Genomic DNA, 23,450 nt, shown 5'->3' with positions numbered 1-23,450 from the left:
TAAATAGGGTTTTTATTTCCTATATTCCTTAATCTATACTAAAAAGCAGTTATTTACTTCTTTTTCCTGCCTATACTATAGGCAGTAATATCAGGTGTATAATACCTAGGATATCTACTAGTAGTTTAGGTAATTTATATACCTTTTAGAATTTACTTTAATTTAAATTTCTTCTTTAGGTGTTATTAGGTCTTTTACTTTATTTCTTATATATAATTAAATGTAAATAGTATTATCTTATTCTGTAATTGCTCTTTCCTTAGCTAATTTAGTATATTTAATTATTTTACTAGGCTATACTTTATTTCTAAATTTATTAAATTGTGGTATATATTTCGTATTTTAAACATTTTATTCTATCTTTCTTTTAATCTTTCTAGCTTTAGATTCTTAAGTAAGTCTAAAAGCTTCTATATAGTTTAAATCTTTATAGTATTAATTTAGTCTTTTTAATATAGTTCTAATAGGAATATTATCTACTGCCAAATAGGGATTATATTAAATAATGCCTTTTTCTATTTTAAGAGAGGCTTCTGCCTTCTAGAATATCTATAATAGTGCTTTATCTATATCTTTATCAGAAATTAAACTAATACTAAGTTCATTATCCAGGTTAAGGTTAACTTCTTTTCCTTTTCTAACTATAGCAATAGTTCTTCCTTAAGTAGGTTATATATTTAATTGCAATACAGGTTCCTATTTAAGATAAATTATCTTATTTTCTTTCTTTTTATAGTATAATTTTTTCTTATTTTTATTTATTCTAGTTCTCTTTTCTTCTAGGGTACTTTAATATAGGATTTCTATTATTAATATAATATATCCTAGAACTGGTCTTTATTCCTTAGGAATATTTAGGTAGTATTTATTAAGAGTTTCTTCCTTATTAAAAAATGGATCTTATATATAAGTGCCTATTAGGTTTTAGATAGATAGTATTTAGGTTTTATTATATCTATCTCTTTTAATTATATTAATAGTCTAGATAGCTATTTATAGTTTATTATTATTTTTATTCCTTTTTATTATATTTACCTTTTTACTTTTAGAAATATAAGGTATTAGTTTATACTTTTAGTTAGTTTTAATAAAGTTCTTATATTTAGGTTCCTTATAGCCTTTCTTACTATAGTTCCAGTAAGTAAGTTTTAACTTATCTCTAGCTATAGTTCTTATAGTTATTATTAGTCTAGATTCTATTCTATAGGAGATATTAATATTTTATTATCTTCCTTAGTTTATATTATAGTAGGGTTTATTTCCTTATTATCTTTAGTTATTTTTATTATTTTAAGTTCTCTAGATATATTAATAATTATTAATTTTTACTGCCATCTTAATATAGTTAATTAAGGTATTAAGTTAAGATATTTTATATAATTCCACTTAAACGGTTTCTTTAAGTCTATTAAAAAAAAGTAATATAAAGATATCTTAATCTTAAGGTAGCTTTAAGGCTAGCTACTAATATTCTACTATATATTTAGAAGCTAATTTAATCTATCTTAAGGATTTAATATATCATTTAGTATATCCTTTTTTATTAATTATTCTAAATATTTATTTAAATATATTTTTAAATATACTAAAATTATTATAAAGTATAAACGTTTAGGGTTATTATTCTAATTCAGGTTTACTAATATAGTCCTTTATAATAGGTTAGAACTATTATACAGCTATACCCTTAAGGCATCCTATAATATATATAGTTTTAGCAGAATCTCTTTTAAACTAAATTAAGTAGTAAATTATAAAGGCTTTATACTAAATAAGGAATATAGCTAACTTACTAAAGGTTCTATTAAATAGCTTAGGCAGGTTAGGCTTAAGTATTTCTCTAGTATCTCTGCCTGCTGCTATAGTATTTATAAGGTTTTATATTTCTTAAAGTCTATTTTAATTATTAATTACTTATTAGGCTTAGAGGTTTATAGTTTCTATAAGTATCTAATAAAGCTTAGCCATTTTAACAGTTATATTAATAACTTACTATTAAAGTTAAGTAACTTCCTTATCTTCTTCCTTAAAAGAGTTATTATTATTATTTCTTATAACTTAATTAATAGGGAGGTAGTTAATAGGTATAGCAAAATGCTATTAAATGGGTTAGACTAATATAGCCATTACATTTATATTACTTAATATAATGCAATACAGTTTAAATAAAAGCTATTAATATATAATAGTTAATTTCTAATTATAAATAAAGCTAAGCCATACTAGGTTTATTATTAGTAAATTATATAAGGTATAATATTAAGTAATTATTAAAGTATTATATCTCTTAATAGTAGATTTAATATATATTAGGCTTAATTAATATAAAGAAGTTTTATTAATAGCTAGTAAGCTAGAGTCTATAAAAGTGTAAATAGGTATATTCTATATACTAAAGTATCTTCTAGTAGGGCTAACTGTAAGTAAGGTTATTATCAGTCCTGGCATAATGCACTTCTAGACTGCTATTAATCTAATATTAGTTAGTCTTATATTAAATTGGTCTGTTATTAAATATACCTTTTAATAGTTAGTTTAGGCAGTTATGTCCTTATTAGGTAAATTTATAGGTCTTTTATATATATATAATATAAGTGCTGGGGTTATAATAATAAGTAGCTTAAGCTTTATATTTAACTTATTAATCTTTCTCTAAACTTTCTATTTTTCCTTTATAGTCTTTAGCTTTTAGTAATAATAAAGGCCCTTTTTATTATAAAAAAAGGCACCTTAAAATATAAACTTATTAAATCCTTTTTATTACTTATAAATATAGCTATAAAAAATATATTTATTAGGATTTTACTAAATATAATAATTACTATATTACTACCTAAAGATAATAAAAGTCTTATTAATTTAAATTATAATTTTTTAATCTTTAAGGATTTAATTTTAATAAGTAAAATACTATTTTAGGCATTTATTTCTTATTATTATAGTTAGTTTAGGCTTTTTAATTAACTTTATTTTCTTATATCTTAACTTTTTTAAGATTAATTTTATAGTTATAACTAAAATTTTAATATCCTAATTATTAAATTTATTAATAATCTTATTAATAGTCTTTTTTTTATTAAAGTAATTTATATTAACTTTAATAATAATTAAGTCTTTATTTTTATTTATATACTTAATTAATTATTTTAATTACTTATAATCCTTAAGCTATCTATTAACTAGCTATAATAATATCTTTTTAGGTTTAAAGCCTTATTAAATTGCCTAAATATATATCTTATTAATTATATACTTAAAGATATCTATAAACTTATAGATTTAAGCTATAATTTTTATCCCTTTAAAAAGGGCTTTTAATATTACCACTAAAGCCTAGATTATAATATCTATTAATAGCATTATTTTCTTAAGGTAAAGAGAGAAAAAATAATATAAAAATCGCTTAGAAAAGATTACTAATAAATTTAGTAGGGGGCCCCTATTACAGTTTATAAGGGTTATTGCCAATCCCTCTCGTCAGGCAAGAACTTTTCGCGGCTGCCTCCATATTCTCTACCCATTAAAAGTTTCTTCACCACCAATCTACTGTGGAGTTTCATATCAAATTCGAGGAGATAACTCATCGTCCGGCCGCGCCGATACTCAATGGTCTGTTCATTTTTAGTGATGTCTCTGAGACTCGTCAATCAGCGTAGGATCAAAGGATGAAACCCCCAGGGCTGATTTGTGGGGGTGTCATCTTGGACAGTGGAGGCTCGGCTTATGCCAATTTACTGCAGGGGCTGACTGGAGATAAACACTCAAGGATGAGACAGTCTCTACCATTTCAGTAAAATGTAATATACATACATCCATTATCAGGCTCCATTCGTTTTGGTTGTCTGTCCTTCAGTCGTTCGCTCCTTTTCGCGTTTCCCCAGACGCAGTCACTCGTTTGAACAGTCACTCTTTACAGTACCGTAATTCTTTTGCCCATTATGCGTTTATCCAGCTTTTTGCTGGCCGCTGGTCTTTCCAGCTCTGCACTCGCAGTCGATGCATCACTGGATCCTTGGGAGATTGACCCTAGCTGCAATGGCTTCGAGAACGACATCAAGGATGCTCTGACGCAGTCAATTGATCTGGCTGATGCTGCTAGAACCAGTCTCGAGTTCCTCCTTGCAAAGATGCCGGACCGAAACTCTGATCCCGACGGTGCAGTTAAGTGGGCGCGTATTTCATCGGCTGCTAATAGCATCTTTGGACTTATGCCTAACTACAAGGGCCATGATGCTGAGACGCAGAAGTACATTGAGGATTTGCGAGGTATGTTTAGCTCTTTCATTACTTTGTAGGTATCTTGCTGACATTGAAAAGACATTTTTGCCAAGACGGCCAACACTCTTCCCTCATCTCAGAACAACCCCGCCAAGGGCTTCAGCCCAATTCTTTCCCAGAAGCCCAACGCTAAGCCATTGATGGTCTGCGGTGACGATGTCTTCCAATGGTACGACGTCGATGACGAGCCCGAGCCTGGTGTAGGCAAGGTCAGAGACCAGCCAGCTGTGAGCCGCTACATCCAAAACGGCGGCACAATCGCCGGGGCATTTTATTACGCCAACCGTTGGGACTTTAGACAGACCAAAGTAGCCTCTGTCGGACACTGCATTGGCAACCGAGAGGCTGTAATCTCATCGAGCGATGATATTGTGATCATCTGTCCCAAGATGACGTCTGATGCTGGAAAGGCGCGCATCACGCCGAGACAGTATAAGACTTCTGCTGCGCTGGGTGACCATATCATGACGAACTGGGTGTCCAACCCTACCCAGCTTTACCACGAGCTCATGCATTGGTTCGGTGGTGTTGACTCCAACTTGAAGCACAGTAAGTTCTCGTCGCGGTTCCATGGTCTACCGGATCTAACACAATGCAGTCATCAAGGACCAGGTCGCTGTGAGCGAGAAGGGCTACTTGAGATATAAGGACAAGAACAACCAGGTCGAATACTACACCCGTCCTCCTTCGCAACAAGAACTCAATCAGAAGGGACAAAGAAAGCAGGGAGCGTGTAAGTTCAGCAACTGTAATTGGGAGAAACATGCTAATTAGGTATAGATGGTCTTCGTTGGATCATGAACTTGGCACGTACTTATAAAGACAAGAATGGCAACACAAACCCTTATTCTGGTCCTAAGCTGGCTACCAAGAACGCTGACTCTTTGGCACTCTTTTCTTTCATGATGTAAGTCAATCACCTGATGCAGAAATCGTTACCATTTCTAATCGGGGTTTTTAGGTACCTGGATCAATTTGACTGGTCCAAGAACGGTGATGCTCAAGATTTTACCCGCCTTAAAAATAAGTTGGGCTTGAATCCTTAATTACTGCAATGTATTGAGATAAGTTGGGTAGAATATAATTATTATATCAATAGTAGTATAAGATAATCTAAGCTCTTAAAGTAGTATTACTTCAGGCAAAACAGCCGACTCGAGCATGGAGCCGCTATACAAACTGAGAATGACCAACTCACAAGCTGGTTACTTGATCATTGGCTCGGCTGCACAGCTGCGGCAAATCACTGTCAGGCTATTATCCATTCAGCTGACGATACGATGAGGGGAAAGCCCGGAGTCAATGAAGTCCGAATGGCTCATGGGTTGATTCCCCGTGAAGAAGTTTGTGGCGTGCTTAGTCTGGGGATTCTCCAGTGCGCTTCATTTAAACGATCTCACTGTACAGGGTACTCCATATTGATAGGCTACAAGGAGCAGTCTGCGGAATTCTGATCACTCAGAAGCTCGTTATCCCGGCGACCCCTAGTGTGAGCGAGGACACGCAGCAATGGGAAGCGGAGGCTCTCACGCCATCTAAATTCCAACCTTTTTTCGGCTCGGATCCAGCGATTGGTATCCGGGCGGTATCATTGCCATGAAAAAGTCAGAAATCTGAAATAGGAATGATTTCCTGGCTTCCGTGCCAGATAACAGTGAAAATTCGATTTAACTGCGGTCCTTTATAGAATCGCTTAATGTCTGAAATAGAGTAAATACTTGAAAGGAACCTATTCCGCACCCTCCTGTAATCCGCCTGCTGAATTGGCTAGCGGCCAATCAGACCCCCTATAGCCCCCCTCACAGCTGCGACGCCCGGTAACAGGCTTATGCCTCTGACTTAGATAGGGGTAACATCAACCCAAAAGCGAGTGTCGTCAGTCTTGTAAGTGGACTTTGATTCGATTTGTTTCTGTATCCACTCAACAGACTCGCGGTAGAATCGAATATCTTCCGTATTGGGGTTTGACAAGCCAGTCGCGCCGTTACGGTGACCGGCAAACCACCTATCGTAACCGTAATATCCCTGGCAATCCCAACGGGAGGCAACATCAGCGTAGATATCAGAGCTGTGAGTGAGTTGAGTAGCCAGTCAGCTCGTAAACGTGACACGTGCCTATTACAACAGCACTTACTTGAGCTTGGCACCGTTATTCCACTGACTTTCGGCTTGTCCTACGAATCCAGCTCGCTTGGCGCAGACACGAAGCATTCCCCAGTTGACCTTGAAAACGCCAAAGTTGGCCGCATCGAGAGTCTTACCGTCGCCTGTAAATTCAAGTCTTGATATGCCAGTCGGTAGATACATCTCTGCAGCTGGGTTCACTCACCATACTTGTAGTTGGTTGACATGTGTTCGTCCTCAAGCATGGCAATAGCCAAATCAAGGGTGTTGCCACCAGCACTCAAGATAGCCTGCTTGCGGGTACCGAGGCCAGAAACAGTGTAACTGCCACGGTCACCAGGAGCTGCGAAAGAAGCAGAGACGAGGGAGATGATAGTGAGGAGGCTGGTGAGCTGCATTTTGGTAAATACGAGGATCGAGATAAATGGTCTTCTATAGTGCTTAAGTTAGAGCATTTGCTATAGAGCAATGGACATCAAGACAGCTAGATGGACGTTTTATATATTAATTCCAATTATTACTTAACCGAGAAATAAACTTAAGGACTCAAAAATAGCTGCTCCCGACTCATCCGGACCCAAATTGGAAACACACTTATGAATCCGTAGAGTATGATGTTAAAATGCTACCTGAAACACGTAATATATACAAGACCCAATGGAGGAACACAAGAACGTCCTATTATTTGCAAGGGACAGCCCGATCGGGCCGAACTAATAGAGTTTAGAGTTAATCACTCCACCAACCAACAGACAGATAAGCAATAAGAAAGCCGCCGAAATCATTACAAATTAGAGGTTGAGCATCACTACTGTAAGCAAACCCCTCGGTCGGTGTATTATTGAAAGGCGGGAAACACCCTGCTATGCCTCTTTGGGAACGGGAGCTCAGTGATTAAGTTGAATTCTAGCCTCTTTAGGAACGGAACTAAATTCTCTACTAAAGTGTCTGGGATACAAGCCTTGTTATTGTCCGGACTTCTCAGACCGAGACTATTCCTAGTCATGTTAATATACAAGCACTGAGCTTAGTTTTCTATTAGTTATTAAGAAGATTAAGTAAATCTAAGCGACATTGTATCTTTACAGAACCTATTAGATAACTTACAGTATGTAACAGTAAGGATAAACATTAATTAGATAATATATAGCCTACATTAATATTAAGGCATATACCTGACCTTAAGCATATTAATAAAGAATATAATAGTTCAGTATAATAGAATAGATTGATCTTATATAATTTTATTTATTTCTCTTATTATACTAGCCAGGCAGATTCTGTCTCTTGGTAAAGTGGAATCTGAAAGAATCCCATCTCTCACGTGATCACAAGCAAATTAATCTCATTCGCCTACCTCTGTCACTCACTCATTCTCAACATCTCACTCCAACATGGCACCCTCAAGTCCACCACCCCCCGTCGATTTCCCCTCACCAGACTTTTCCTTCAGTGGATGCAACTCACCAGGCTCACACTGTATGCTCTCCAGCAGTTCAGTAGTCACACATATGCTAATAATTAATAGCACCAAGTCCACCCATTTCGCCAGATTGGGGAGTAAATGATCGCGATTGGCAAGGCTGGAGACATCTTATCCCAAAGCTACCATCCACACGACCTCGTGCACTTACGCCGCCTGGCTTCAGCGATGAAGATGGTGATAAGAGTCTGCAGCGACCAGCTGCAGCGTTTCAACAATCGCTCTGGTTCAAAGTCCCTGCTAATCTGAGACGCGATATTCTTCGCTTGGCGTTTGGGGATAGGCGTCTTCATATGCATCTCGCTTTTGATGCTTCTCGTCGTACCCCAGAGGATCCAGATGACCTTGAAGCATATGAACTAGGCGACCCAGATGACCTAGATGCTCCAGGCCTGAGAAGAAAACTCTGGTCGTGGAATGGATGTATCTGCGCTCGAAAGCATGATCCAGAGCTAGGTCCCATGACACGCGGTGGCCTCAACCCAGGGCCCTGGATTGATCGCTGTTGCGATTCGATCAATGTCCCAAAGCCACCGCCTGAGAACATCGGGATAATGGGTTGGCTGCAGTCCTGTCGGCAAAAGTACGTCAGCATCTATCTATCTACTAATGAGCACTGATTGACGTTGCGGGCAGCTACGCCGAGACAATTGATGTTCTGTACTCTACAAACACCATCATTATCTCCGGCGAAGCAACAATTACTGAACTTCCATCGCTTATACCCCACCACCATCTCACCAAGATCACCTCCCTCGAGATCAAAGCACCGATTACCAAAGACAACGTCCTCGAGGATGTCACCAACCTCCTTTTTCCAGCCCGATTCCCAAATCTCAAGCGTCTCTATATCTCAACAGAATGGTGCGGCGCGGGTATCCGCGATCCAGACCCAGATGAGCTAATCGCATCATTCGACACCCTGGCGCGAACAACCAAAGAGTGCGCTTTCGCTATCCCCATGGAGTGGTTCTCGCGTATCTCATGGGGTCAGATGCGAAGCGCAACGACAGGCAGACAGATCACGTACAGCCAGTTCTGGCGCACGCTCGGTAATGCCGAGGGAGATAAGGATGGGTATGAGGGCGGGCTTGATGTCATACAGCTACCTTTTGTTGATAGCTACCCCAGGCCTCCGTATCATTTGGAGAGTCCTGGTGCTGGGTATTGGATTCTGGAGGCGAGTGAGATGTCGTTGAGCACGCATTATGATTTCCTTACTGGGCACTATGATGATGACTAAAGCGACTTTAGATACACAATGTCGGGGTATAGATGGAACTAGATTTATCTGACCCTGAATAGCAGGCACTATTATAACAGCCGCCCTAAGAAACTGATGTTTTAGCATCCTGTAATCCGGGCGGGGAATATCAGATCCTACAGGCGAGTCAACAGCCATCTAAGTGAAGTTGACAATGATTTGATCGGCGGTATGCATCCGACTAAAGCAGTCAGTTGATGTTAAGAATTGTGGCTTGGCATCAGCTGACATCCAAACCACGGACAATATCACCAAAGCCGCCCTATAAAAATGATGTATCAACATTCTGTATTTCCGGCACACCCTCAACTCACCCTCAACTTAACACAGCTATATCCGACGTCTCCACTTGCAACCATAAAGTTCGTCTGACTGATCGAATAGTAAGCATAGCTTACGTAGATCGTGGATCCCAAATTCCCACTTATTTCCTGGCTTTTGTGAACCTAACGCTAGCTAAGCCTCGGGCCAACTGCCGCCGATGGGGTAGCCAAGGAGCGGGGTGAAATTCATTCTTATCGTCGGCAAGTGCACCTTGTCAATTGACTTATATAAACACAGCCTCAACCGTTTCCGCCATTCCCGGATCTCCTTCACCTCTCTCCACGCTCTGTGCGGTGACTATAAGCTCAGAATCAACCACTGCTCGCCTCTTTTATCAGTCTTTATCATGGCCCCGTCAGAGGATTATCAAAACATCTTTCACTGGGCTGAGACCCAGAAGGATGGAAGTATTCCGTCCTTTGCGACTCGAAAGAACGATCCGTATACGTACCTCTCTGGCTTCAACAACCACCATGAATCAGAGGCTATTCCTGGGACTATTCCCCAGGGACAGAACAGTCCGCGATGTGTTAGGTTTGGGCTTTATGCTGAGCAGATGACCACGTCGTTTGGTGCTTCTCGCCAGGCTAATAAGAATTCGTGGCTCTACCGAGCAAGACCTGCTGTTGCTCACCAGGGATTCGTAAGTGTCACAACTCGTGGGCGATTTCTTTGCTGACGTAGGTAGACGGATATGCCCAAGGTTGAAGGGACAGAGAGCTGCTTTCTACCTCTTAACCCTGCCGTCAGAATCTCACCAACTCAGTTAGCCTGGGTATGTGAACCAACATCTCAACTCTCCTACCATCGGCTAACATCCCGAGCTCCCATTTGACATCTCCGAAGGCACCGACTTCATCTCTGGCCTCCGCACAATCGCCGGCTCAGGTACTCCCCCTCACCCCTCCTCACCTTTACCCTCTAACATCCCCCAGGCGACCCTACCCTCCGCGAAGGTCTCGCAACACACATCTTCTCCGCCACAAAGAGCATGGAAAAGCGCGCCTTCGTAAACTCCGACGGCGACTTTCTCATCATCGCTCAACAAGGCAATCTCGACATCCAAACTGAATTCGGCAATCTCTACGTCCAGCCCGGTGAGATCTGCGTCATCCAGCGCGGCCAACGCTTCAAAGTTGCTGTTGAGGGTCCGACTAGGGGCTATATCCTCGAAGTCTGGGGTTCGCACTTTGAACTTCCTGAGCTGGGACCTCTGGGCTCAAACGGTCTTGCTAACGCAAGGGACTTTTTGTATCCCAAGGCTAATTACACTGTTACGCGTGATGATCCGTGGGAGATCGTGTATAAGCTTGGCGGACGCTTCTTCAAGAGCACGCAGAACCACTGCCCGTTTGACGTTGTCGCCTGGCATGGGAACTACGCGCCTTACAAGTATGATCTCACCAAGTTCGTCAACGTGGGATCTATCTCTGTTGATCATATTGATCCATCTATCTTTTGCGTTTTGACGGCTGCTTCGCGAGATGCAAATGCTCCGCTGGCGGACTTTCTCATCTTTTCACCTCGCTGGGACGTCGCGTCGCATACATACCGGCCACCGTATTATCATCGTAACGCAGCGTCTGAGCTAATGGGGCTGATTTATGGAGAGTATGCAGGACGATCTGATGAGTTTCAGCCTGGTGGTGTGTCGTTTGAGTGCGGCTGGGTTCCTCACGGTGTAGCCTACGAAGTACGTCCATCATCACCTCCCATCACCCTCATATACTAACATACAATAGGAATTCAAGGCAGCGTCAGCACAACCCCCGCCGCAGATGCAAATCTCCAAGGGCGCAGTGGCATTCATGTTTGAGAGCTGCAGACAGCTGACCATCACGGACTGGGCGTGGAACAGCGATAAGAAGCACGAGCACGAGCCCAAGATGTGGGATAACTTGGTCGATAACTTTTCCGAGCACCTTGATGAGATCAATGAGATCTTGGGGAAGAAAACCCTGTAAGAGTCCTGGGGGGAGAATGTTACGGTAGAAAGTCAATTGCAAATGTAATGTTTTGATTGGGCTCGGCAATTTAAATAAGGCATGAAGTTGCCCCACAGTTTTTGGGGAAGGTGCAGAAGCTCAAGGCTTCCTCGGGCTCCGAGGTTGACAATATTGATAGATTGTTAGTGCAAGCTTATAGTGAGAAATGTCTGTGTTATTTTTGAGCCTCTTTCGCGTCCGTATTCGTATGGGGAGCAGAAATGTACTCCACTGAGTAGCTCCAATAACCAATCACAGATGACATGTTTCGGGTATCTTTAATCGCTGTGGGCCGGGTTGAGCTCTTCCGTTGACTTGAGAATGGGTCGATATGAATTGAATGCATCTCTACATCAATAAAAGCATCAACATCATCACTCTCACTCATTCATCACATATTCCAAGTCAACTCTCTCATTGTACTCACTCATTCAATTTATCGGCTGTCCATCAGCCTCTCCCTCAAAATGAAGGCCCCAAAAACACCAGAATACGAATTCGGCGGCCCGTAAGCGCCCTCCTGAGCTCACTCTCCCCTTTCATCACTAACTCTCAACAGCATCGGCGCCACAGGCATCGTCTTTGGTCTTCCAATTCTCATGCAGCTTCTCTACCTCGGATGCAACGACGTTTCAGGATGTCCCGCGCCAGCTCTTCTCGATCCTAAGACATTGACGTGGCAGAAATTCAAGGAGCAAACGCCCTGGCCGAAGGAGGGCATCTGGGGATTAATGAGCTGGGAGGTCACGGGGTGGCTGTTCGCTTACTATTTTCTGAGTCTGGTGCTTTATCGCGTTTTGCCGGCCCAAGAGGTTTATGGGACCAAGTTGAGGGAGTCGGGTAAGGCGCTGAAGTATCGATTCAATTGTACGTTTTGCATTTGCCTCTGGTTGATTGAGTAGTAAGATTGACAAAACTGCAGCCTTTTCTTCAAGTGTTGTGCAATTGGTTGCATGCGCTATTGGGACTTACATTTACGGCGCTGAATTTCCCGTCTGGACTTTCATGACCACCAACTATCTCCAACTCCTCACTACCAGCACGGTCCTAACCTTTATCGTCTCACTCTACGTCTACATCGGCAGTTTCTCCGTCAAGAAGGGCAACCCCGAGCTGCGCGAGCTGGCCAGAGGTGGACACACTGGCCGCATCATTTACGACTTCTTCATCGGCCGTGAACTCAACCCTCGCGTCACGCTTCCCATCTTCGGCGAGATCGACATCAAGTCTTGGTTAGAGATGCGCACTGCTCTTACGGGCTGGATCTTGTTAAACTGCGCTTTCATCGCTCAGCAGTATCGCAACTATGGCTATGTTTCTGATAGCATCTTGGTCATCGCTACGGTCCAAGCTTACTACGTGCTTGAGGGTCAGTACTCAGAGCTTGGACTATTGGGTATGATGGATATCACCCAAGATGGTCTTGGATTCATGCTTGTTTGGGGTAACATGGTCTGGGTCCCTTTCCTCTACTCGACTCAGTGCCGCTACCTCTCTGTCTACCCCGTTCACCTGGGACCTATCGGTGTATCTGCTATCGCCACTGTCTTTGCCATCGGGCTGTACATCTTCCGATCTTCCAACAACCAAAAGGCTCTCTTCCGCAAGGATCCCAAACATCCTGCTTTCGCAAACATGACCTTCATCCAGACCAAGCGCGGAACCAAGCTTTTGACCGGCGGATGGTGGGGAATGGCCCGTCACATCAACTACTTTGGCGACTGGCTTCAATCTCTTCCGTTCTCGCTGCCGACAAAATTTGCTGGTTATGTGATTCTCCCAGCTGGTAGTGCTGTAGCTGGAAACGAGGTCGTCAAGATGCTTGATGGTCGCTTGGTGACTCCAGATGGCGCTTCGCCTTGGGGGATGCTGTTTACGTACTTTTACTCTGCTTGGTTTGGGTTCCTGCTTATTCATCGGGAGAGGAGAGATGATGCCGCGTGCATTGAGAAGTATGGCAAGGATTGGGATGAGTATAAGAACAAGGTTAGATATCGAATCTTGCCTGGCGTGTATTGATGCCTATAGCTGTAATACCAGGAAAGCACACTGGCACTAAATAACTTAGTTTATATAAGATGTCTAACAGTTCCCAAAGATGTACGTTGTAACAAGCAGCGTAAAGAATTACGTACAAGCATGGGATGGAGTAATAAAGACACCAGGAATATATAGAATCAAAACTAATAAATATATTTAACTTCAGGAACTCATTTCAACAATCAATTAGGTCATTCCGGTTTATAGTCTCCATATATACTGATAAGTTATAATTATATGTCCTATGAGGTTGTCCAGGGTATGTGAGCGCGTCCTCCAACTTGATCTCCCCCGCATGACAACACGCGTCGCGGTTCAAGTGCCGAAGGATGTGTTAGTCAGCAATGAATGTTATCAAGTTATCAACGATCTACCTTATCTTATCACACTTTGAGGAGCTGGAACCCAACAACCTGGGATTCACGGCGTCAAACCCTAAATTGCCAATCATAAGCCAACATCTCGATTGCCATGGCTCCGATTGTGCCTCAGTGCCAGGTACGAACACCGGAAACGTCTAATATGCAGCTAATGAGACTCACATACTTGATGGCAGGCACTGCGGTTCGCTGATCAGCAGCGGTGCACGGAAGAGGCCACTCACACAAATCAGCTGTTCTGCCTCTTGCATGTAAGGCAAGCCTACGGTCTGTATATCGGTTATAAGAGGCGAAATGCGCAGCTTGACGCTCTCGATGAAGATCCTCCAGATTATTTGGCAGGGACGCATATTCCCCTCGCCAACGATGATTTCGACTCTGTCGATGACAGCAAGGAGATGGAGGAGATCATTGATCATCTCCACGTTAAGTGGAACACCCTCAATTGAGTGATTGAATCTCGTAGAAAGTATCACGCCTATTTTTACTCTATCAGCTACGATTATGGCCACCAGGCATATATCGACAAGCTCGTTAGTCACCGCTACATTGTCCTTCTGGCCCTTGGACGAGCCCGCAAGCGACTTATGGCCATTCTATATAAGAAGGAGTAATGGTACTCCTGGGTGTGTGATGTCCAAGATGATGAGGAAGCGAACCGTGAAAAGGAGCAGAAAAAGCTTAAGCAGGAAGCTGCCCTGTTTAAGCATTACATGAAGCAGATGGAGGCTAGAATGGACTTAATGCGTACGAAGGAGGAGCAAAAACTTCAAGATGCCTTCCTTGAAGAAGCATACTGAGAGCGCATGGCTATGAATGGAGATGCGGATGATGAGGCCTGGGATCCTATTGAGGATATGGAAGATGAGCAGAGATATTGATATATCGACTTGATTAAGCACTTCTTGTTGATGGAAGTTGAGGTTGATGAAACTACTGCCCAGAAGACTGCTCTGACTGATGTATTGTCGAGCAAAACTGCAGAGGAGCCTGCACCTGCTGAGGAGGCACCCGCGCCTACCAAGAAGCCAAAGAACAAGAAGAAAAACAAGGGGAAGAGTAACGCGACCGCCAACAGCTCACCTCTGGAAGAACTTCAGAATCTTCTTGGACAAAGGAAGCTTCTGGCCATGCAAGCCAGCGGCAAACACAGCATCGAGACTGAGCTAAAGGAGCCGGATAAGAAGAACATTGAGACTGAGGAGGAGATGAGGAAGCGATTGAGTCAGGGTGTCAAGAAGAACCTGGACAATATCTCTGGCATGCAACTCGTCGGAACTATCGACAACCCTCATGAGACATGGGACAAGACTGCTCCGATGGAAGACGACGAGATTGACGAGTTGATCCGCGACATTCGAGAGATCAAACTCCTCCTCTTCTGCCGTCTCGTCCTTCTACAAGCATCTCTCCTCCCCGCCGCCCTCCGAGCGACAACTGTCCAAGAATTCCTCGACGACGCTTCCGTCACAGAAGCTGAACTACGAGGTCTCTGCCTCAAGGTCTCCGAGCCAACTCTGCAAGACATCCGCGATGCATGTGCCGATTTCGCCCGTGGCGACAAAGCAGACGATACACTCCCCGTCGTCGACGACGACGACGACGACGACGATGAGACTATGGAGCAGCTTTTGCAAGGTGATAAGCGATATCATCATCTTCACACCGATGATTGGTTCAAAGAACGAGTGATCAAAGAAGTTGAACGTCGTCGCTTCTTCAAGAAAAAAGCGAAGAAGTCGAAGCGTCAGAGGAAGACAAAGGTTACGATCTGCGGGAAGAGCATCTGGAACCATGCTAGTGAGAATGCAATGTCTCGCGATGGATGGCTCCATTTCAGTGTCATGGCCAAGGACTGCGATCTGAAACATGCTATCCAACTTTGCAGAAACTGGTCCGAGTTCTCTGAACTCAATCTGCTCACGCTGTGGCAGTACTTCCCCGCGTCGAACTGGACGTCCTGGGGCCAAGATCGCTTCATGCAGCAGCTCCAACAACTAGGGTTCTTCCCCTACTTCACAGACTTTGACGCAGATAAATATAGTCACCACCATCAAATTGGCGGAAGAAGCCAAGGTCGTCGACAGCACGATATCGTCGAGGCAAGGAACATTCTCGTTGGAAACATGAAGCGGAATGATCCTGTGACCCGACGGTTTCTGCAGTATCTTCTCATGCAGCGGGGAGAGGTTCTCGTCATGGTCCGGGATGGCAAGACGGGTCGTGTTATCACTGCGCCGAATGATGAGCATCTCTGGACGTATCGAAAGAAACAAGGCCTTGGAAGGGCGTCCAAGAATGATTGGTTTAACATTCTAGACGTTGGACCTGACTTTATGAAGTTGACGGATATTCTGAGAGAGTGGAGGTTTGGGTTTGACGATTACTATGATGTGTTTATCTGGGATTTTGTGCCTGGCGAGCCACACATGGACCTCTATAACATTGTCGTCATGGCAAGTCCCCTCCCAAACCCCAAGACAAAACTGACCGGTGATAAGAACTCCGTAATGCCTGGCGTATGAGAACACCTCGCGACATGTACATCCACATGGAATCCCTCCTCCGCAGCCTCCGCCGCAACGAAAAGACCATTCGCACGCGCCAGATCAAACCCGGCGAGAACCTCAAAAGCCTCTGGGACACCATCGCCGACGACAGATCAAAATTCCGGCTCTTCGACGTGAGCAACAAAAAGGTCACGATGCGCAAAGACACCGAAATAGCTGAATCACCATACATGTTCTATAACAAAGTCAACGAAGTCGAAGACGCGATCCTCTTCCCGGATGAACTCACCTCTGATAAGAAGAGTGTTTCGTTCCGTGAGATTAGGAACGGTGTTGCGAGTATCGAAGATGGGATCTTGCCCAGTACGGCTAGACATTTCGTCAAGGGGCTGGAGGCTATCAACAAGGGCAAGGATCCGATGAAGGCGATGCGTATGGCGAAACATGATGATGAGGATAATATCTGGGGTCTGCCTAAGGTTTGGGAGACGGCTCTCTTGCAGGCGAGGAGTGATAAGTTGAAGAAATCGCAAAAGGCACTTCTACAGCGGACGGGGTTGCTGAACGCGTGCAAGACACTGTCATATGATCGACGGCTTGAGGAGTCTGACCCTATGGAGATGATGGACCGAGACAGGGCTTTTAGTAAGTACTTCAATTCGCCAACATGATCAATGCTAACAAGCGCAGGCTTCAAAGAGTCTTTCCACGCTGGAGACCTCGAGCCAGGGTATAACACCAAATACAACCTGCTCCAGGAAACACTCCGCGCTATGCTCAAGACGCCTCACGTGGGCTCAACAGATTGGATCTTTTTCATAGCTGAGATTCTCGAGTGGCTTGAGCTCCGCGGCGACTACGACGACTACGTTCAAGATCCTCAGTATCCCTGTCCGCATAGCTTCATCGTGCAGGACGTTGTGCAAGCATTCGCCATGATCGCCATGTTCTTCCCCAACTCGGATGTTGCAAAGTTACCAACCATGTTTGTCAACTCAAGTCAGTGCGATGAGTTTAGAAAGTCAGGGGTGTTTGATCCCAAGGAACGAAGCAAAGTGTATCCTGATCGAAGGACGAGAACGAGCTATAAATTCAGGGAGAAGGAGTTTTGGCAGGAGTGGAAGGAGTTTTATAAGACGGAGAGATACTTTGGGGATGTGTACCCTATGGAATGGAGTCTCACGGTCCGTCCTATTATCGCTCATCGTTCGTCATCCCCCGCTGCTACGAGACTTCACTAACAAGTCACAGTGTACCAAGCTGGTGTCATAGCCCCAGCATACATGCAAAACCATCCCGAAGTCGTTCTCGGCATCGCAACAGCCAACACAGAACCCCACCGCCCAACCAAACTCGACCTCTTCATCAACTACCAAGACCAGTATGGCAACTTCCCCATGACCTACCCCCAACCTTCGTCGACCCCTCCAAATGGTCCCAAGTAATCCCCACCGCACGCTCATTCTCCCAAAAGCACCCCACCACTCGTTTCGCTCTTCTTCGTCTATGGTTTGCACCGCACTACTACCCCTTCATGGTGGGCATCTTCAACCGCAGAAACACAAGCTTCCTCGACAGTCGCGGCCGATCGTGAGAGTGGAAGTTTGTGCCGAAGGATATTCCTGGTAGTGAGTTTAGTGCGCATCAAACTACGGGGAAGAGGCTGGATGTGCTGAAGGATAAGTTTGGAGATAGGGTTGTGCATAGGGCGGATTTGATGTTGGTTATGGGGGTTGATGAGGATGATTTGTTGAGGTACTGTACGGCTGTTACGTTTGCGATGCAGACGAAGCCGTGGTTGAGGGAGATTGATCTCTGGAAGAGCTTCATCGATGTGGACGTTGAGTTTCTTCTGGATTTGGATGCTTTTTGGATGGACTAGAAGGGTCCGAGCTGTGAGAAACATTGGTCTCCATAAATAAGATAGCTAGCATAAAACTTTACTATGGCTAGACATGAGTATACTGAACTGAGACCATTCATAGCCTTAGTTACAATTTGGAACCCCCCGTGTCCACCTTCATCATCACACTCTTGACCTCCAAGAAGTTATCCATACTATAAAGCCAACCCTCTCTACCCTGCCCCGAAGACTTGTATCCCCCAAAAGGAAGATCTCGAGCTGTCGTGGGACTAGTGCAGTTGATGCCGACATAGCCCGAGTTGAGCTGCTGTGTGACCCTCATAGCCCGATCAATATTCTTGGTGTAAACTGCAGCGTACAAACCATACTCTGTGTCATTCGCTTTCTGAACAGCCTCTTCCTCTGTTTTGATGATGTTGATGTTCACGACAGGCCCGAAGATCTCTTCCTTCATGATCTTGGCATTTTCAGCCGTGTCCAAAAAGATCGTCGGTTCAATGAAGAAGCCTCCCGTCTTGTCATAACTTCCCTTTCCACCTTGAACTAGCTTTCCTGACTTTTGACCCTCATCTATATAAGACAAAACAGTCTCGTACTGGGTCTTGTCCGCTTGCGGGCCGTGATCAACGCCCTTTTGCGTTGGATCACCTGGCTTCGCAGCTGCAAGTGCCTTCTTACTAGCTTCAATGAAGGCCTCGGCAATGGTGTCCTGCACGTAAACGCGAGAATTCGCCATGCAGACCTGTCCACTGTTCCACTGGATACTGTGCATAGTGTCCTTAGCAGCCCGTTCAATGTCGGCATCATCGAAAATAATAACAGGCTATTTGCCACCGAGTTCGAGAATGACTTTCTTCAGGTTGGACTTGGCAGCTGCTTCCTGAATAGCCCGTCCTGTTCGTCCCGAGCCAGTGAATGAGATTGCGCGTAGATCCATGTGTGATGAGAGGGCTGCTCCTGAGGGGTTACCGTGGCCGGAAATGACGTTGAAGACACCAGGTGGAAAGCCCGCCTTGTGGATTAGCTCGGCGAATTTGGCTGCACCGAGCGGTGCTTTCTCGCTCGACTTGAGCACGACTGTATTTCCAGTGATGAGCGCAGGTGCCGTCTTCCCCGCGAAGAAGAGGAGAGCAGCGTTCCAGGGAATAATAGCACCAACAACGCCAAATGGTTGACGTAGGGTCATGGTGACATAGCCTGGCGTGTTGAGACTCGCCTGGCCTTGGATATGAGGCCAAGCCTCAGCGTAGTACTCATAACTCGCAGCAGCGGCATATCCCTCAAAGAACTCGGGTAGCGGACGACCCATTGACTTTGCCTCGAGTAAAGCCAGTTCGCCGTTATGTTGTCGGATCAGACCCGCGAGTTTCTTCATGTAGCCGCCACGTTTGGCGGGATCTAATGCAGACCATGCAGGAAAGGCGCGCTGTGCAGCTGCGACGGCGTTGTTGACATCGTCTTTTGTGGCTTCGGGGACTTGAGCAAGAGAGTTTTAGCTGAGGATCTGAGCGGGGATCGTGTATTTTACCATCTGCGACTTTATCGCCCGTCGCTGGGTTGAAGAGGGGAAAAGTGTTGCCATCAGAGGCGCCGATCAACTGATATAGTCAGTTCAGTTTAATCAACGAGCAGGGATTTGGCTTTTACTTGGCCATCAATTAGCATAAGAGGCTTGATTGCCTCGTTTCCATTCGTCGAGCCCATTTTGAATGGTGAGTGTTTGGTATTTGTGTGAGTTTGAGTATTGAGAAATGTCTCAATTTATCAATGACGAGCTCGATTGTTTCACATGACATCCACCACGAACTTGATAGGCAAAACATCCGAGAGGTTGATGCGCCACCCCCGCAATATCTCGGGAGGGGGAACAGCCGTGAAACAATGCAGCCGAGACGCGGCGCTATCAACGGCCCGAGATGATGATCGTGGTGGAGTGGATCTGGCAGAGCTAATGAGAGTGTTTATCTATGATTCTGTTTCACTATGCATAAAACAATTCTATATCTGTATCTGAAGTCGTTGATTCTGTAAACGTGGAAAGAGTTTATTCTTGTTGCCACTCAAAGTTACTCCACAGGAAGCCATTGGCATGCCAATTCTTTGATCTGAGCAGGAAAATGGGTTTCCGGAACCTGGACACTTTCTCTTCCACTGAACCAAGAGTAAAATGCCCGAAGACTGACCAATTCATGGTCTGCCAGAAGGTCGAGGGAGTAGAGGTCTTTGGCAAAGTGCAGAGTCGAGTACAAGACGCAATCAGCAATAGTGACCCGTCCATCTCCACCATTAAATCGAGTATCTCCCTCGTAGTATTTCTCAAGTAATTTGAGATTCTTGGTACAATACTCAAGAGCAAGTTTCGCTGTGACTGGATGCGTCTCCTCGAGCATATCGAACAGCGCCGTCCCCTTGTGGCACGCAAAGCCAAATTGGCTGGTGATTTCATCCGCAAGACCCAGAACCTCTCTGACGCGTGCTTTCTCCTCCGCCGTCCTCCCAAGCATACTGCCACCAGCATCCTTAGCAAGTTCAACTTGCCATGGCTGCTGAGGATTATCGCAAATGTCTTCAAAGTACTCCAGAATGGCGATTGACTGCTTGATGAATACTCCATCTGGAAGTCGTAAGATTGGCGCTGTGCCCTTGGGCTTGCCAGGCGCGGTTAGGCTATTGCTATTGGGCGAGACGGTTACTTCGGTAATCTTGATGAGTGGTGATTTGAGGAGGCTTTTCTCGGCGAGATAGATGAGGACGCGGCGGGGATACATGCCCCATGAGAGGGAGAAGAGTTCAAGAGGGGTTGACATTGTGAGGGTAATTGACTGATGCTTTGAACGATTGAATGAGTTGTGGCTATAAGGTTGGCTTAAAATGGACTTTTTATACGTGTTTGCGGGGAGACTTTGCGGATTGTTTAGTTGATGTGAAGTCTCCGATAGGTCGGCGAGTTTTGTGTCGGAGTCCTTAAAGTCACCGGTGGCTATTGGCATATTTTCCGGCAAAAGTGCAACCGAGACAGAGGCCAGAGAGGGAAATGAAACATTCCGAGGGCTAGGAAAACGCGTCAAGTGAAGGTTCTGCTGACAATGAGAAACGAATCCCGGAGGGCAGGGCTGGCAATATGTTCAACGAAAGCATCCCAACATATAAACAGACTTGTTATACATCATGATATTTTGAGTCCTAATTCGGTTCAAGATACGAGAAATAACACTTAATCGGATCTGACCTCAACCTGGTGGCTAGCCAGCTCTGCAGCTTTGGGCTATCCATTGAGTTAAGAATCAAAGATACGTCGACCAAGGGATAGTTCCTTGGAATACATCGGTGATGTTTTAATCAAGGTTTCTGAATTGCACGATGAGAATAATCCACTGAGAAGTATTACTTGAATGGTGATGTCAACACTCACGACGTGTTGAATACGGAGTTAAGGTTCTGCATGTCAGCCTCAGCACTGCAAACAAAATACCTCAAAAGTTTGAGTAGACGCCGTAATTGAGTAGCCCAGAAGCCAAGTTGTAATACGTAGTAATACGTATCTTCCTACCAAGACCATTTGTCTATAAATTCACCGCTTCCTCCCCCATTCAGACACTCTTCAACAGACACCGCATCCTGCTCCCGTCTCAAAGGGGGCACTCTATCCTTACACACCCCCATACTCTCTCCCCATCATCATTCAAGATGGCACCTCCATGCCTCTCCCGACTCCTCCTTGTCTTCCTGGTGGGCCTCACCCATGTCATTGCTCATCCTGTCAACAAGGACGATCCAGCAGTGTTGGGCAGCGTCAACGTTAAGGAATCACCAGACCTCAAGTGGAGGCCCAAAAGTGAAAAGCACGACCACCTTCAAACTCACGCCCAGCACGGCAGCAAGGACTCCACCACCATCGTCTATCATAAACTCACGGCGACGACTGATGGCAAGGACGTATCAAAGGACAAGCCAGACGAGAATGAACAAGAAGAATCGACCAAGACCGAACAACCAGCGGAGTTTTCTTCAAAACATGACAAGAATATGGGCGCAACTCAAAAACACAAGGATTTGGAGAGACACGAACACAAGAAACATGAGGACGAAAACATAAAGTATAAGAACAAAGCGGAGGTGCAGCCTGATTTATTTAAGCCATATCGTTCAAGCCGCACGTCTGCCAACGATAATAAGAAGTCTGAAACCACAAAACAGCGGAAGGATAATTCTATCGACAAGATCAAGAACAGCGAGTCATACGAAAAGTTCGGGGGAAAGCAGCAGATTAAGCCTACGGACCATGAATACGTCAAACCTCAGCGGGAAAACAGGGTCAACAAGACACCGCGTCCTATGGTCGGCGAGGACAGGATGATCAGACACAAAAAGCCTTATGATAATGTCTTCGCCGAGGGCAGGAGAAGGGAGGAGCAAGAAAAGCTCAAAAAAAAGCTTTCTAAAAACGACAAGAAGCAAGATTCTGACACAAAGCTGCAAACGGAGAACAAGGAGAGGAAACAGAAACCAGAGACGAAAACAAACACGGCCTCGGAACGCCCCATGCCTACGCCCTCTAGTTTGTTTGACAACGCTGTGGCCATCGAGATTAACAACTTCACAGTGGAGTCACCTGTTTCCAGCCGTTATGAGAGGCTGAAATCGAAGCTAACCAAACTTGGCCACCAAGAGAAAAACCAGGATGAGCTTTACATTGGGCCTAGGAAAGCCGAGAACCTTGACAAGGCCAAGCTATCCATCGAAACTGAGGAGACGAATGAGAAGACCAAGGAGTCTGTGAAGACCTACAAGACGCCCCATCAAGAAAAGGACAAGGAGATCAACAAGGAACCAAAGGTAGAAAGTCAGAAGGACTTGAAAAGCTCCAAAGATAAGCATTCTGATCAGGGTGGGAAGTCCCTTACAGCCCGGATGCCGATTGGACGTCCAGGTCCAGATTTAGGGGCCGTGAGAAGAACTTGGAGAAAGATTCGTCGGCAACGGGCACGAGGAAGGTATCTTCGGATGCGAGAAAGTTATCTTCGGATGCTTTTGGAGATAAATCCCAGGCTTAAGGCAAAGCTTAGGGAGAAATATCCAAACCATCCCCTGCTTAGGGATAGAAATCCTAGGCGTGAGGAATCCATCATACCGACATAAAGAGTGAAAGGATCTCGGGAATAAGACGTAAGGCACCCAGAGACCAGACACACAATTAA

The 23,450-nt window shown here is 44.4% G+C and overlaps 11 protein-coding genes; 8 read left to right on the top strand and 3 right to left on the bottom strand.

The window, feature by feature from the left end:
• Positions 1-3,938: 3,938 nt before the first annotated feature.
• FFUJ_14309 (uncharacterized protein) lies at positions 3,939-5,324 on the top strand (the record flags this gene model as incomplete). XM_023578474.1 has 5 exons in its annotated part: positions 3,939-4,266; positions 4,318-4,827; positions 4,877-5,011; positions 5,059-5,185; positions 5,240-5,324. 5 exons carry the CDS (start codon positions 3,939-3,941, stop codon positions 5,322-5,324), a joined length of 1,185 nt encoding a protein of 394 aa, XP_023431278.1.
• A 793-nt stretch (positions 5,325-6,117) lies between these two features.
• FFUJ_14310 (uncharacterized protein) lies at positions 6,118-6,800 on the bottom strand (the record flags this gene model as incomplete). XM_023578472.1 has 3 exons in its annotated part: positions 6,118-6,346; positions 6,413-6,545; positions 6,608-6,800. 3 exons carry the CDS (start codon positions 6,798-6,800, stop codon positions 6,118-6,120), a joined length of 555 nt encoding a protein of 184 aa, XP_023431277.1.
• A 996-nt stretch (positions 6,801-7,796) lies between these two features.
• Positions 7,797-9,128, top strand: FFUJ_14311 (uncharacterized protein; the record flags this gene model as incomplete). XM_023578471.1 has 3 exons in its annotated part: positions 7,797-7,881; positions 7,931-8,468; positions 8,522-9,128. 3 exons carry the CDS (start codon positions 7,797-7,799, stop codon positions 9,126-9,128), a joined length of 1,230 nt encoding a protein of 409 aa, XP_023431276.1.
• Positions 9,129-9,819: 691 nt separating this feature from the next.
• On the top strand, positions 9,820-11,437 carry FFUJ_14312 (probable homogentisate 1,2-dioxygenase; the record flags this gene model as incomplete). XM_023578470.1 has 5 exons in its annotated part: positions 9,820-10,116; positions 10,162-10,248; positions 10,298-10,361; positions 10,409-11,166; positions 11,216-11,437. 5 exons carry the CDS (start codon positions 9,820-9,822, stop codon positions 11,435-11,437), a joined length of 1,428 nt encoding a protein of 475 aa, XP_023431275.1.
• Positions 11,438-11,925: 488 nt separating this feature from the next.
• Positions 11,926-13,477, top strand: FFUJ_14313 (probable c-14 sterol reductase ERG-3; the record flags this gene model as incomplete). XM_023578469.1 has 3 exons in its annotated part: positions 11,926-11,966; positions 12,018-12,325; positions 12,381-13,477. The coding sequence occupies 3 exons, from the start codon at positions 11,926-11,928 to the stop codon at positions 13,475-13,477; spliced, it is 1,446 nt and encodes a 481-aa protein (XP_023431274.1).
• A 492-nt stretch (positions 13,478-13,969) lies between these two features.
• Positions 13,970-14,327, top strand: FFUJ_14314 (uncharacterized protein; the record flags this gene model as incomplete). XM_023578468.1 has 2 exons in its annotated part: positions 13,970-13,996; positions 14,055-14,327. 2 exons carry the CDS (start codon positions 13,970-13,972, stop codon positions 14,325-14,327), a joined length of 300 nt encoding a protein of 99 aa, XP_023431273.1.
• A 462-nt stretch (positions 14,328-14,789) lies between these two features.
• On the top strand, positions 14,790-16,403 carry FFUJ_14315 (uncharacterized protein; the record flags this gene model as incomplete). The annotated part of the gene is made up of 1 exon (XM_023578467.1): positions 14,790-16,403. One exon carries the CDS (start codon positions 14,790-14,792, stop codon positions 16,401-16,403), a length of 1,614 nt encoding a protein of 537 aa, XP_023431272.1.
• A 26-nt stretch (positions 16,404-16,429) lies between these two features.
• FFUJ_14316 (uncharacterized protein) lies at positions 16,430-17,833 on the top strand (the record flags this gene model as incomplete). XM_023578466.1 has 3 exons in its annotated part: positions 16,430-17,033; positions 17,079-17,594; positions 17,640-17,833. The coding sequence occupies 3 exons, from the start codon at positions 16,430-16,432 to the stop codon at positions 17,831-17,833; spliced, it is 1,314 nt and encodes a 437-aa protein (XP_023431271.1).
• Positions 17,834-18,379: 546 nt separating this feature from the next.
• FFUJ_14317 (probable aldehyde dehydrogenase) lies at positions 18,380-19,956 on the bottom strand (the record flags this gene model as incomplete). XM_023578465.1 has 4 exons in its annotated part: positions 18,380-19,009; positions 19,103-19,728; positions 19,781-19,850; positions 19,900-19,956. The coding sequence occupies 4 exons, from the start codon at positions 19,954-19,956 to the stop codon at positions 18,380-18,382; spliced, it is 1,383 nt and encodes a 460-aa protein (XP_023431270.1).
• A 362-nt stretch (positions 19,957-20,318) lies between these two features.
• On the bottom strand, positions 20,319-21,059 carry FFUJ_14318 (uncharacterized protein; the record flags this gene model as incomplete). The annotated part of the gene is made up of 1 exon (XM_023578464.1): positions 20,319-21,059. The coding sequence occupies one exon, from the start codon at positions 21,057-21,059 to the stop codon at positions 20,319-20,321; it is 741 nt and encodes a 246-aa protein (XP_023431269.1).
• An 880-nt stretch (positions 21,060-21,939) lies between these two features.
• On the top strand, positions 21,940-23,306 carry FFUJ_14319 (uncharacterized protein; the record flags this gene model as incomplete). XM_023578463.1 has 2 exons in its annotated part: positions 21,940-23,095; positions 23,149-23,306. 2 exons carry the CDS (start codon positions 21,940-21,942, stop codon positions 23,304-23,306), a joined length of 1,314 nt encoding a protein of 437 aa, XP_023431268.1.
• Between the last annotated feature and the right edge of the window lie 144 nt (positions 23,307-23,450).

Source organism: Fusarium fujikuroi, chromosome FFUJ_chr05, assembly GCF_900079805.1.
Source record: "Fusarium fujikuroi IMI 58289 draft genome, chromosome FFUJ_chr05".
NCBI lineage: Eukaryota > Fungi > Ascomycota > Sordariomycetes > Hypocreales > Nectriaceae > Fusarium > Fusarium fujikuroi.
This window is presented reverse-complemented; position numbering and strand designations above follow the sequence as displayed.